Source organism: Rattus norvegicus, chromosome 2, assembly GCF_021556685.1.
Source record: "Rattus norvegicus strain SHRSP/BbbUtx chromosome 2, alternate assembly SHRSP_T2T, whole genome shotgun sequence".
In the NCBI taxonomy this organism is placed as follows: Eukaryota; Metazoa; Chordata; class Mammalia; order Rodentia; family Muridae; genus Rattus; species Rattus norvegicus.
In genome coordinates this window covers 206,486,265-206,501,524 of record NC_141535.1, presented here as the reverse complement: position 1 = coordinate 206,501,524, position 15,260 = coordinate 206,486,265, and the positions used below count along the sequence as shown (strand labels likewise).

Below are 15,260 nucleotides of genomic sequence, written 5' to 3'. Positions count from 1 at the left end.
GGAAACAAGGGAATTACAGTTCTGGGGGTAGAGCCAGCCGAGTTTGACTTGGCAAGCCCAGATGAGTTGTTATTGCAGTCTCTCCTTTTCAGAGCGCCCCAAGCTGAGTCTACGGTGTTGGTCAAACATTTTATAAAGTCAGATTATTTGCTTCTTGTCTAAAGTCCCACAAGACCTCTGCCCCTAGTGAATCAGTTTTGTGGTTAGGCAATGTTAGTGTTTTCCATATCTGCACTTTTAGATGAAATAGCAATTGTGAAAGCTTCAGGTTTCACAAAACATGAAGTATTGACTATATCGCATACTTTCCTTTGCGATTTGCACACTCGCATGTGTGTGTGTGTGTGTTCATAAGTGTGTACGTGCTCACAAGTGGAGATGCTGTTCATCGGATCCATCATTTCTCTTCACCATTTCTTTGAGGCGGGGTCTCTCACTGACCTCAAACTCATCAAGCAGGATAAACATGCTAGCTGCTGAGTCCCAGGAATCCACATGGCTCTGTCTCTCTACTGTGATTACAAGAGCATCTTGTGGGAGGAGAAGCAATAATCATAATAAATAGTGTAAAATTTCTCTTTTCAATAACAAAAGGAAGATCATAAATCGAAAATAAATCCTTAAAATCTCATGCAAACCATCCCACCACCACTACCACCACCACCACCACCACCACCACCACCACCACCACCACCACCACCACCACCACAACAGAAATCAACCTCCCCCCAACCCCAATCCCAAACAAGTATATAGCACTGTGCCTGACATTTTTTGTTCTGTGGGTTCTGATGCTCAAACTCTCCATAACTGTAAGGCAAGCACGTTGCTGACTGAGCCGTCTTAAAAAGCAGCTTGATGAGTTTTGTTGTTTTTTGTTTGTTGGTGATGATTCCTAAATGTGCCAAAGTCTATTTTTCCCCCTATGGTATAAAAAATTAAGGGTGGGGTAAAATCTCTCAGGACTATAGTTTTAAAGCCATATCCAGGAAGCGTGACATGAAAAGGTTGACTAGATGAGGAGGTGGGGTGGGGGTAGAAGTTGAACAGCCTGGTTCTCGTGGTTGCTGTGTTGTTTTGTCTTTGTGAGTTCTTTCCTGGCTAGGTCCAGAAATGCGTCTTGTATGCCACGCTGCTTCTGCCCTGCCTCTTGCCCCCAGCTTGCAGAAGAGGCTCGAATCTTTAGCTATAGGTCAGTGTTTCCCAAAGTTTCTCCATGTTTCTCCAACTTGTCTGTGCACCTCAGAAGTTTTTAAGAAGCCACAGACACTCAGGTTCCACTACCAGAAGTTCTGATGCAGTTGACCCGGGCTGAAATCTGGGTATGAAATACTCCATGTGACCCTAACGTGTGAACTTGTGGCCGCTTAGAGAGCTTTTCTCTCAGGTGATAATGTGAAATGCTGCCTGAGTGAAATGACCCAGGTTTAGAACCACTCTCGTGGGGATTTGTAAAGCATATTCCTATTTAGAAGATTTGATCCATGTCGACACAAACGAAGCAACCTGTTTAACCTGCAATTGTCTGGAGTTCAGAGTCAGTCCTGATGAACAGGCAGCAGAACTACTCTTCCAGAACACTCTAAGGCAGGTTTCCTGACCCACACCTTGGGATCGGAATACTTTGCTATGGTTTCTGTAACTGTTTCTGTGCTGTTTCCCGAGAGTCTTTGAAATAAGTTGGCTCACTGACATTTTTTTTTTAATATAATGTGAACAAGAAGAACCAAGCTTTCTCTCTGAACAGCCTGAGGTCAGTCTTCCTCACTAGGACACACAAACCTCCCACCGACAGTCCTTTAGCAACACTGACTTTGCAAATAGACTCCTAGTGTTTGTGTTAAGGGAGGCGTTTGCTGTGTTTGGAGGATGACCCTTAGTGATGACTTGGTTGCTGAGCTAAGAGGCTGAGCCTTAATGGGAAATCTCAAAAGCAATTAGTTGAGATCTTCGGGCATGTCAGAACCTGCAGTTCTTTTAACAATGGCTCAGAAGGGTCAACCACTTAGAACTTGGCACAAGGTTACCTTCTTCTGAAGCAAAGCAAACATATGTCAGGCATGATGATTAAAACATACCAGCTATGTGCTAGCTCAAATATGGCATTATGATTTTTGTTAAAGTTTGTTTTGTATTTTAACTCTGTACTTCAGAGGGTCACACACACACACACACACACACACACACACACACACACACACATATTTTTCCTCTTGAGTTTTTAAAATCTGGGAACAAAAATGAGTTTCATACTGTTTCATGATGTTCTTCTTGTCTGTCTGTCTGTCTGTCTGATGTCTGTTTTTGAGACAATTTAGTCCTGGCAATCCTGGAAGTTGCTGGCCCCAAATTTACGGAGATTGATCCTCTTGCCTGTGCCTCTAGGGTGCTGAGATTAAAGGCATGTGCCACTACACTTGGCTAAAATGTCCTTCTCATTCTCCACTGTCTCGCTGCTCTTTGGTAGTGTTTAGGGTCAGTGCAAGGGCTGTGTGGATGTTTCATAAATCCTTGATTTTGGTGCTTAGTGTTGGAGAGGAATCCAGTGAGCTCTGACAACTTCTGGCTTCAGTCTGTTCTGAACAGCTATGCTATATTTTACGGAGCTTGGAGAGCTATGAAAAATAGAATGTAACAGGTTTTTCTTTTTAAACACAATTTACAGAATCTGGGACTAGAAACAACCTTTAGGGTCTTCATGATCCCTTAAATTCAAAGGAGGTGATCTCTCTCTCTCCCTCCCTCCCTCCCTCCCTCTCTCTCTCCCTCCTTCCTTTCAAACCATCAAAATAATTACAATATGTGTTGTGAAAGTTGGTTCAGACTACTTTCCCCCACTGTTCCTATGTTTATGGCTTCCCATTTTCCCATTACTGGAACCAAACTTTCAGCAGTAGGGCTAGTCCCTAACCTTTGCATTCCTCCTGTGTCTAGTAGCAGCCTCAGCTAGGTGGGAAGAAGACTGCAACCATTTAACCTTTATGACAATCTGGATTATTTCTGTTTTAAAGGGAAGATTGTGGGTCGATGAGATGGCTTAGTGAGTAAAGAATTTATTGTTCAGGAAGGAGGCTCTGAGGTGTGATCCCTATAACCATGTGTGTGTCTGCAACCCCAAAACTGTGGGTTTGGGCATGGAGGGTGGAGATGGGCAGATCCCAGAGCTTGCTCTAGGTTTAGAGAGAGATACTGCCTCAAAAAATAAGTGGAAGGTGGATGGAGAGATGGCTCAGCCCTTAGCATTTGTTGCTCTCACAGAGGACCCAGGTTTAGGTTACCAGCACCCTCATGGCAGCTCATAGCCATCTAGGATTCCAGTTCCAGGGGACTTGAAAGCCCTCTTCTAACCCCTTAGGGCACCAGTATGCATGTGATGCATGTCCTTACATGCAGGCAAAGTATTCCCACACATAAAAATAAAGACAAGTTAGGAGTAAAGATAAGTTAGAGACCAATAATGAAAGACACTTGATGTTTGTTTGTTTATTTATTTATTTATTTATTTATTTATTTATTTATTTATTTATTTTTTTAGATTTATTCATTTATTATATATAAGTACACTGTAGCTGTCTTCAGATACACCAGAAGAGGGCATCGGATCTCTTTACAGATGGTTGTGAGCCCTCATGTGGTTGCTGGGAATTGAATTCAGGACCTCTGGAAGAGTAGTCGGGTGCTCTTAACCGCTGAGCCATCTCTCCATCCCGACACTCGATGTTTATATCTGGCCTTTACACATATGTACACACATGTACACATAAGACACACACATGCACATCTGCATGAAAAATTGTATTGTTTAAGTGGGTGTCAGTCAAAGATTGATAAGAAGTGCAGACCAGAGCTCTGTGACTGTTCCTGGTGTTATAGCTGGTTCTATACAGGTTCTGTCTTGTTGATTTTCTGTGACCTTTTAAGCCATGAATGAAACCAATTTTTCACCTATTTCTGCTTATTTAGATAAGCTAAATGATTTGTATGAAGTCGGATGTTGAGTCTGTAAAGTAGGAGCCTGTTTCACCTTTGGCTTCCGCACAGGTTGTAAGCGGCTTTGGATCCTGCCCCGACAAGGTCATTCTGTTTTGCTCTTTCAGGGGCAGCTGTGTTCTCTCCACAAAATCGTTCTCACCTTGGTGGTCTTGTTTTCAGCTGCTCGGATGCAAGCAATACACTCTGTCTTTCCCTGCAACTCCTAGACATATGCAACCAATTTGTTCACAGGTTGAACGTTCTCAGATATAATATCATGTAAGATAGACGTAGTAGTGTCTCGCTCTCAGGGACTATATATATGGGATCGTACAGTGTAGAATCATACAACATAGACACAATAGTGTCTCGTTCTCAGGGACTATATAGGATCATATCATATAGATCCAAAAATATGTAGTTTTTAGGGAACCTAGGACAAGATCATACAATAGAGATGCAAAGTCTCTAGTTCTCAGGGATCATATACAGTATCATGTAATATAGGACCATACGATACAGATACAATGGCTTCTAGTTCTTAAGTGTAGGGCTGTCCTGTTCTGTGTGTGTTCTTGAGCACTTGAACCTGGTCAAGTCCAAGCTGAGATAGATTACAATTGAATTGAAAAGGGTGGACCAGGGAGGTGGCTCACTGGGCAAAGGCACTTACAGCTAAACCTGACGAATTAAGTCAGATCCCCAGGGACCCACATGATGACAGGAGAGAACCAACTCCTGAAAGTTGTCCTCTGACATGTGTGCACCATGACACATGTATACACCCATGTAAGAGATGCATGGTGCACACACATGAACATACCATATAAAAGTACATTTTTAAAAAGAAGGAACAGTATAACTATATTGGATAGGTCCTGAAATGATAACATATATTTAATTAAACAAAATACATTATTAAAAATAATTTGGTTATTTTTAAACATAGTTATAAAATATACTAATATGTTTGCTTCAGTTTTGTGACTGTCACTTATGTTTTTATAGGAGAGTAGTGATAGAGGGTATATTATGCTGTTGTGAAAAATAATGTATTATTATATATATAGCTTTGAAAGATTAGTGGTTCCCAGCAACTAGAAGGGTATAATTTTTTGGATGAACTCCTGGTGTCCATCGTTTATTCATCCCTTCATTTGCTCAACAACACGTGCAGTATAACTGTACAGCACTGCACCCTTCTCTGGGTGAGCGGACAGCGGACATACTTTATTTTTAGGAAGCTCCTGGCTTTGTGGTGATTGAGTTTAGTTGTGCTTAGAGAAGGTCTTAGATGACCTTTGAGAGTTTCCAATATGCTGCTCTTCAAATGTTTCCTAACTACTTATTATCTAGAGCCTTTGCAGAGAATCATGGGCTCAAAGCACGTGTAGATGAGAGTCTTTTGTTAGTATTTGTTACTCTGTTCAGTGTCAGGTTTTTTTTTTTTAAACACCCCCCCCCCCCAACAGGGTTTCTTTATGTGACCCTAGCTATCCTCTTTTAGACCAGGCTGGCCTTGAGCTCATAGAGATCCACCTGACTCTGCCTTCTGAGTTCTGGAATTAAAGGCACCATCACCAGATTAATTAATTAATTAATTAATTTATTTATTCGTTCTTGAATGGAGTACTGACATCGTAGAGTCATGCCTTGTCTCCGTTTTTCACTTGGCACAACTTTATCAGCAGACATGTTTTCTTAGGAATTAGCATCTCGCCCTATTAACCTTTACACGGTTGTGTCACTCTGAGTGGCTTCTTAAATTCTTAGGTCACGAGAAGTGGTGTGCCAGAAGACAAGCTTGACAGAGTGCTTGCGGGTGCTTGTGTGAGTGCATTTATTCTCAAGTGAGCTAGGTGCTCAAGATTTCTGAATATTTTGCAATCAATTCCTATGAGCTTATGTAAGACATGTCTAGGACCTGAGAAAAACCAGGCCCTTTCATTTACTTAATTAATTGTAGATAGTGATCCTAGTTTCCTAAATATATATTTTTCTACTTTCCTGCAAACTAAATATAAAGAGAATAAAAAACAAACAAAACAAAACAAAGAAAGGAAGAGAAAACCCCAAATTAAAGCAGTCTCAGTTGTTCATAGTTTTCAGATTTCATTCATCTGTTTTTCTGTTTAACGAATCTATATTGATGCTCTCAAGATCAACCCAGGCTTTGACAACTGCCCAATGGCTGTGTGGCCCAGGTGACTGTTAAACCAGAAGTCACTTGTAGGAGGAATTGCCTGGGAGGATGACGTTTGGATGATGCTCAACACAAGGCTGAGCTAACTTTGTGTTTGGATGTCTGCACACCATGGCTGGCTGTAACATTAGTCTTCTTTATCGAAGGCTACAGACACCGTTTGTCTTCAGCAGAAATGGTCAGTTAGATGCTTTCGGTGTTTAGCGTGTTATCCCCTCAATATAGAGTGGCTGTGTGCTCACTAGTTTTGCAGAGTAATGTATGATGTGGTCAAATGATCATGACAGATAAGACTTAGGGCTGTAGTTTTCCTGGATAGCAAGGTGTGTGTGTGTGTGTGTGTGTGTGTGTGTGTGTGTGTGTGTGTGTGTGTGTGCGCGCGCGCGCGCGCGCGCGCGCGCACGTGCATTTCCTCTTTCTCTCTGAGGTAAGTAGGAAAATACCACAATTATCTCCCTCAGGAAATATTTGGTTCAATGGATATGAATAAGAATGAATGAATGCATGCAGGAACAAATGAATGATGAAGCAAACCAAATGCTCGAGCATCATCTAAACTTCATCCATCCAGGCAGTTCTTCCTACAAGAGTTAAGCCAAAGGTTGGGGCCTATAACTGCAAGAGTTAAAGTGGTTTTACATATTGTTACTGTGACTGAGCTCCTCAAATGTCCTTTTTGTTTGTCTAAAGTGCACCTGGTTAGTACATGTGACGTAGGAAGAGGGACGTACCCGGAGCATTGCCACCTTTAGCTCTGTCAGTCAACACTCATTGGTAGAAAGGACAGAGGCAATGACCATAAACAGGCAGGAAGAATTTGAAATTAGTTCCTGTTATTGAGAAAGATGTCATTAACCTACTTGAGTTAACAAAAGGAATCCTAAAATATTATCGATAATTTTCTTGATGAATGTCAAGGCTCTTTATTTAAGCATGTAATTACAGATATCTACTTATCCATTTTGTACCAGGTGCTAAGGTGACGTAGATGAACAATAGATGTCATAGACCCAATACTATAATGGAGACAATAGCCAAGAACCAAAACAAACATACCAGAACGGAATTTTAAATTGTGCATGAGTCTAGTGCAAAGGGTGGGAGTCTGGAGACCAAGGTAGGGTTAGAGATCTCTGAGAGCCATGATGACATCATAAGGGTTCTGGAGACACCCTAAGAAGAGGTAAGAAAGAGATACACGTACCAACTAAGACAGAGGTCCGGGGCAGATAGCTAGATGTGAGCTGCTGAGGGAAGGCCATTGTGCCCTAGGCATAGTGAGTAGACCAGGAGGCAGGGAGCGGAAGGTAGGTGAGGCCATTCATTCCAGAGCTGTGGTCCTGTTGAGGATTTCAATTTTATCTTGAGGACAATTGGAAGTCAGTGAAGAGATGTGCTTTAAAAAAAAAACAAAAACCACCACCACCAACAACAACAACCAAACAACCCAGTTTCAGTGAAAAAACTTTTAAGACTGACTAGGAAACATATCACTAGAATTGGGAGTAGAATGCTTTCCAGAGACCCTAAGAGGGGAAACGACGCAAGTGGGAGGAGCTTGAGGGATGCTGGGAGTTGTATTTTTCACCTATGACGCCGACAGACTATAATGGTTGCTACTGATTTTGGTAGGGAAAGATTTAGCCCCACCACCCCTCTACCCCAGCTTGGGGTCAAGCTGAAGCAGTCTTTGAACTGGCTGTGTAGCTAATGGTAACTTTGACTTTTTGATTCCCCTGCTTCCAGTGTGATTGCAGGTGCCTCCCACCAGGCCCAGCTTTCTCAAGTGCTTGGCACCCAGTGGAGGGCCTTGAGTATTCTAGGCAAGCATTCTACCTACAGTGCTACACCCTGAGCCCAAGAGATTTCTTTCTCACACAATGAACTTGAGGCACCTAAATGGAAAGGTGGCTAGTTATACTATTTCAAAACATATTTTTGGGGTGCGGGGGCCTGTTGTTTTGTTGTTGCTGGTTTTTTTTTTTGTTTGTTTTTGCTTTTGTGTTTTGAGACAAGATCTTGCTGCTTAGTCTAAGCTGGCCTCAAACTCATAGAAAACCCTCTGCCTCAGCTTCCCAGGTACTGGGATTACACAGGCATATGCCACCACGCCTGGCTACTGTACTATTTCAAGTTCTAAGATGTTCTAAAGAGATAGATTTGGGAGCTGCTGGGCAGAAGTAATTTATGTAGATGATACGGCTGGGTATGGTGTCTCCTCCTACCAACCAAATGGGCACCAGTGGAGAGCTTTAGCAACGCAGGGCCTCAGGCTCTGTCTTCAACATCCTGGTTTAGAAACACAATGTGACCTATATATCTTTTTCTTAATGAGCCACCCAGGCAATACTGATGCTCATTAAAGTCTAGGCAGAGGGTCTGAGTGACAAGGGCGGGGCTCGAACTTGTGCTTGCTGAGGTTTCCCTTTGGAGACTGTAAAGGATGATTTCTTTGCAAGGGGGTTGGGGAATAATGGTAGAGAAGTAAAACGAAACTCCAGGCATCGAGAGAAGAGAGCATTCAACGACGTGGGCGAGCTTTGGTTGGTGGGATGATGCTTGCAGAGTGTTGCGAGGATCTAGGGTTAAGTAAGGAATCCAGACACACTGGGCTCAGGAGTGGCTGACCAGGGGCTGGTGGAGCAGGAGGGAGAGGAGCAACTGCTGGCGGATAGGTTTCCTTTGCATGTTGTAAGAATGTTCTGGACTGATTGGCAGTGGTTCGTACAACACTATGCTTACGCTAAAAACCATCAGAAAGATGGAGAAGGGCAAGTCTTCAGTGATGTCTTATTTTTAAGGGAGAATCAAAGACAGTGTGGTAGCTGACAGACCATATGGAGGCAAACAAGTTTTGGGTGACTGGCTCTTTTTAAGAAGATCACAGAGTCCTAAAAATGTTGAATTTCTATTGGGAAGGAGAGTGATATGGAAAAGAAGAGAACCAGAAGCCTTGAGCCGTGCATTCAGAATAGGAAGGGACTTTTAAAAGAGAGCCCGGTGTTTCCCCAAACTTCCAAAGTTCTTTTTGTTTTATAACAGAGATTAAAAATCTTCCTGACGGGCTCTTCCGAGAGTCTGCAGGTCGTGCTGGGCGGGTATCCTGGTGGCTTTCAGGGATGTGTGTTGTGTTCCTTTACAAACAGCTCTCACTGTTTCCCTACTCTAAGGTGCTGCTGTTGATTCTCAAGGAGGGCTGGTTTCTTTGATGGGAGGTAGCACTGCTCCTGTGGAGTAAAGTCTTTCAACTTCTTCAGTAAACTTTCAGATCTCATGAGAGTCAGTTCCTTGGCATGTTATCTCCTCCACAGTTCTGCAGATTTGACCACCCCATCACCATAGCCTGCTCATTAGTCATTCGTGGTGGGGCTGTGAAAGTACAAAATCTCAACGTTCTTTGCAGACATTCAGACATCCTAAGTCGGGAGTACCTTATGTTTATGTACTAGGTCAAAAGCATCTAGGGGTACAGATAGACTTGTCTCCAAGTCTCGGAATTATGTTTCCTCCTCCTTTAAATACAAAGTAGTTCTTGGGTATCCTTCCTCAGGTATCATCCATTTAAAATTTTTTTTTAATTTTTTATTTTTTAGAAACAGGGTTTCTCTGTTAACTCTGGCTGTCCTGAAACTCATTCTGTAGATCAGGCTGGTCTTGAACTCACAGAGCTCTACCTGACTCTGGGATTAAAGGCATGTGCCACCACTGCCTGGCACTTTTTTTGAGACAGGGACTCTCACTTGCAAAGGAGGCTAGAGCAGCTGGTTAGCAAGCCCTAAGGATCCCAGCTCTTCTGTCCCCTACCCTCTCTAGTGCTGGGCTTAAAATAAAACAAAGCAAAACAACCAACCAAACTAACAAAGCAAACTAACGTGGATTCTAGGAATCCAGCTCACATCCTCAAATGTACAAGGCCAGCACTTTTGCCCCCGAGCTGTCTCCTTCTCCAGTCCTCAAAATTAGTTTTGCTTAGTATTTTCACATTTGAAGCAGTTACAGCAGTAACTTGAAACCTGGATTTACCAAGAGAATCCAGAGTCAGTGAATCTGGATGAGAAGAACTTTGTGCTTTTATTTTCATCCAACCTTCCAGTTTCTGAGATTCGATTCAAGGACAAATGTCGGAACTTCGCCAGAGTAGACTCAGCAATGTGGCTGTCGTAGTAGAAATCCCAGGCACCTTACTATCACACTATTAGCTTAAGATATTATCTATATTTACACCTTCTTGGAAATTAAAGCAGTTAACGAATGTGACTTTGGTGGGTGTGGCCCAGGGAGCTTATGCATGCCAGCAAGCACACTCATAGGGCCACACGCCCTCACCAATTAAAAAGCACACATCAAGGTATTACAATTTCTGTCTTTATATTTTGGTTAACTTTCTTTAAATTCAACTGACTTCCCTTTTTGTTAATTTTATGTATTTTTTCTTATGCATTCTTTTTTTTAAAGATTTTATTTATTCATTTTATATATGACAAGTACACTGTCACTGTCTTCAGACATACCAGAAGAGGGCATCAGATCTCGTTACAGATGGTTGTGAGCCATCATGTGGTTGCTGGGATTTGAACTCATGACCTCTGGAAGAACAATCAGTGCTCTTAACCACTGAGCCATCTCTCCAGCCCTTTCTTATGCATTCTTATGTATTGAACTATAGTTTAATACATAATGGGTCTGTTGACATCAGATCACTGGGTGTCGGGGTGGGGTGGGTTTGGGGGTGGGAAGGAGGAGGTGGTGTTTGTAAAGATGATGAATTCTTACTCTAAAGAGACCGTTGTGTGCAAAGGCATGTGTATTCCTATAAACTAGTATTTCAGCTCGAATCTCAGGCCGTTTCAAGGTAGCTGGAGAGGGAACTGTTTGGTTTGGATGTGTGAATTCAGGTGTCACTTACAAACAACATGGACAAAGTCAGCAGAGCCCCTGTTGAAGTTTGGTCAGGCCTTCCTGTTCACACAGGCTGACATGGAAGTGTGACGGCCTAAGAGACGTCTCTATAAGTCTCGGGAGGTCGCTGTTTTTATGTTATCAGATACTGAAGCTCCGTGGTAAAGCCTGTGTTCTTTAACTTGTGGCTTAGAAGCCACGGGACCTTGAGTTTCAAGCTCCCCGGGATGGTTGGTGATACAACACTTGGTTTTATTGTTGATTGTGTGTGGAAGGAAGGGTTCTATTGGCACTTTCCCGGGATGCTGCCCTTGAGACAACCTTGTTTGGGACGTTTGACTGTGCCAGGCTCAGCGGTTGACATCTCTCTTTCTTGGGTCAGCGGTGGGGCCCAGCTGAGGGACCGAGAAACTCAGGGTCAAGTTTCTTTCTGTACACATTTCGGAGCACTGCTTCTGTTAAAGCTCCAGGACGAGTTCCTGCTTAGCTGACCCGAACTTGATACTTTAGTTTTAGGTTGCCTGAAACAGACCCGACTTAAGCTGCTCTACAAAACAGTCTGGAGTCTTCAGTTTTCAGCACAGTAGGCTTAAGCATTATTTTTAACTAGAGACCTTGTTTTGGGCTGGAGAGGATGGCTCAGTGGTTAAGAACATATAGTGTTCTTGTAGAAGACCCAGATTCAATTCTGGTGCTTGCCTCAAGGTAGCTTCACACATGCACACACACGTAATAATAAATAATAAATATTAATATTAAATAAATAATTTTTCATTTCGGTTCCTAGCCTTTTTGAGAGCACTTTATAGTAATTTAGAACACTTATTGACCCTAGAAACTGGGGATTGTTACTGCATTTTACTTATGTTCTTGTCCTTTGTAGTGGAGGGACGGCATGTACGTGTTAAAATAACTACAAGGTTCTGTTGACCTGCCGATGTTGCCCACCCCTTCCCCCTCTGGCTCGGTACCTTTCCAGGCTTGGGTTCACCGGTTCCTAACAGGAGGTTGCTCCCCTGCCAGATGCTTATATAGTCATGACTACTTCACTTGACAAAACAACCCAATAGACTGTTACTAAGAGTAACCATGGACCAGGTGTCCTGAAACGCACATGCCTGTGATTCTAGTTCTCCGGAAACTGAAACAGGAGGATTGCTGTTTTTTTTCTTATGCATTCTTATGTATTGAACAATAGTTTAATACATAATGGGTCTGTTGACATCAGATCACTGGGGGTCAGGGTGGGGGTGGGTTTGTTATCAGAATGATCTACAGTGTCATTCCTGATTAGTGGGATTATATAACAAGATTGTGTCCATCCCCATGCCCTCAAGGATAACAATGGGCATCATAGTTAAGTGCCAGGCACTAGACGGAGGACTGTTCGACATTTTTTTTTTTTTATTAACTTGAGTATTTCTTATTTACATTTCGAGTGTTATTCCCTTTCCCGGTTTCCGGGCAAACATCCCCCTCCCCCCTCCCCTTCCTTATGGGTGTTCCCCTCCCCATCCTCCCCCCATTGCCGCCCTCCCCCCAACAATCTAGTTCACTGGGGGTTCAGTCTTAGCAGGACCAAGGGCTTCCCCTTCCACTGGTGCTCTTATTAGGCTATTCATTGCTACCTATGAGGTCAGAGTCCAGGGTCAGTCCATGTATAGTCTTTAGGTAGTGGCTTAGTCCCTGGAAGCTCTGGCTGCTGTTTGCCATTTTTATCGTGTCTGATGACCGGTCCTGTGGATGAAAGCTACTGTCATTACCTTCATTTCACATACGAGGGAAGCAAGATTCAGAGAGGAAAGGTAGCTCCTTCAAGTGTGTGCCCCGCTCAGCGGTTAAGAGCACTGACTGCTCACCCAGAGGTCCTGAGTTCAAATCCCAGCAACCACATGGTGGGTCACAACCATCTGTAATGGGCCCTGATGACCTAACTCTTCTGGTGTGTCTGAAGGCAGCTACAGTGTACTTATATAAATAAAAATTAATTAAAAAAAAGTGTGTGCCCCACGGTGTGCAGGGTGGAAATCTGAATAAAGGCTCAGGCTCCTCCATCCCCCGTGGAGTGCAGCCAGCACGCCCAACTGTCTTCACAGTCCAGTATTTGAAGTCTGCATTCGTGTTTCTAATGCCGTTTGTTTGCCATTTGTTTGCCCTTGTAGGGATGCGTCCTTTGGAAATTGCACTTACAACCTCACCGTCCTTGACTGTTTACAAGGAATCAGAAAGGTAATGGTATCTCGCTTGTGCCCTAACCGGGGAAGGAATAGTTGTCAACACCTTTATTTGTTATTGGAACGATCTAGAGTCAGTAAAGAGAGGGACTTTTCACCTCCTGGATAATTCTTTTGTGAAATATAGCCAGCCTTCAGTTTCTGCTCTTTTTTTTTAGATTAAAATTTTTATTTTTATTCTTTGAACATCTCATGCATGTATGTCATATACTTTGGCCATCTTCATAGTTCGTTAGACTCTTTCCCCTCCACAAACTCCCGTCTTGGTTCTTTATTCACAAATCCAGCCGACCTCAGATGGAAATACTTGGAGGCGGAGAACCCACTTTGCTTCCTTTGCTGCTGTGGCCATGGCATGGCCCCATCAGTCATTTGTCTTTATTCAATATCTCAGTGCGGGAGGGGCAAGAAGTTCTCTAAGCCACCGTTGTCAGTGGTTGGCTGCGCCCCAGACTGAACTGAATCATAAAGTCTGAGGGTGGGACCCTGTGGTCTGTGTTTGAACAATACCTTCGGGTGACTGACGCACTGTAAAGTTGGTTAATTAAGCATAGTTATTTAATTATTTATGTATCTAATGGAAACTTTAAGCAACGTTTGGCACGGGCTTAATTTACAACCTGAGAAGCTCTGCAGGGTGTTGTGTAGAGGACCCAGAGGATGCAACTACACGGTGAACATGGGAGTGGCGCCTGTGCGTATGACGTCAGCTGTTCAGCTAGGAGCAGAAGCGTATTCTAGCTCAAAGTCCTGTTTTTTCTGATGTAACATAAAATGGGCTTTGCCCTGTTTTGGGAAAATCAGTGTAAATAGTCTATTTAATGTCTGTCTATGACTTTATAGATTCATTCTTAAAATTATTTTATCTAAAAGAATGTGTGTTTTTTTAATGGGTGTTGAGTGTGTTGCCTGCACACATGTGTTTGGCACTGTGTGGACGCTGTGGCTATAGAGGTCGGAGAAGGGCATTGCAACCCCGGGGACGAGAGCCGTGGAGGGCTGTGAACCGAAGTGCACGTGCTGGAAACCCACCCTGGGTCCTCTGTAAGAGCCACAAATGCTCTGGACTGCTGAGGCGTCTCTCCAGCCCCTTAAATTATTTCCAGCTCTCAAAAAAACATTAAAGCAGTTAAAAAGAAAGAAACCAAACTCAAAACCTAAGGAAACATCCAACCCCATTCTCGCAAGCGGTATTGCCCAAATGCTCGACCATAAATAATAGTCTAGGGGTTTAATGGGCAGGTTACCCAACATACAAGCCATTAATAAAACATTTAGGAAACATGCCAGAGGGAAGAAAGCGTTTATTGTCCTGGTCTTTCCATCTGATAGAGGCTGTTTCTTTTGTAAGGATCATGAAAGTCATACAGTTCCCTCTGGATCATCTCCTGTCCCTTTTATGGTATCTGACACCTCAATATAGAAATTTATGACATCCTTCCTGCCCTACAGGAAAGGTGTGATGTTATTCATGAATAAAGGCCTTTTAAAGCTTAGTCTTTTCTCATGTTAGGGTGTCCTCAAGGACAGATGAGGTTTTTTCCTTTTCACTCATTAATTAATGTATTCACTTTTTATTCCAAATAAGCCTCCCGCCTCCTCCCTGTAGCCCCTCATACAGATTCTCCCCCTTTCTCCTTCCCTTTATCCTCAGCTAGTTCAAGGCCAGCTTAGGCTTGGTGAGACTGTGCCTACAGAAATGAGTACTTCGAAGAGGTTAATTTTGTGGCCCTAGTCCCAAGCAATCTGATTTAATGGCTTTGAGATCGGTCTGAGGAGCGTGTTTTATGAGTAACCTTGGAGTCTCTGGTATAGAAGGTCCAAGTTCCACGTTTTGCAACGCACACTCACCTCCGTGTACTGCAGCTTGGCCTACTGGCAACGCTGTCTATTTTTAATGACTTGATCATGTAACTTTTAAGCATACCAGTGGTTTTATGTTCTGTTGTCAT

General features: G+C 43.1%; 1 protein-coding gene across 15 annotated transcripts in view; it reads left to right on the top strand.

The window, feature by feature from the left end:
* Positions 1–15,260, top strand: part of Cdc14a (cell division cycle 14A) — a 166,642-nt gene that overhangs the window by 63,990 nt on the left and 87,392 nt on the right. For all 15 annotated transcript variants that reach the window (XM_087624813.1, XM_087624815.1, NM_001134856.1 and 12 more), the window contains 1 exon segment: positions 13,237–13,303. In XM_087624813.1, the coding sequence (XP_087480939.1) occupies positions 13,237–13,303 (67 nt within the window).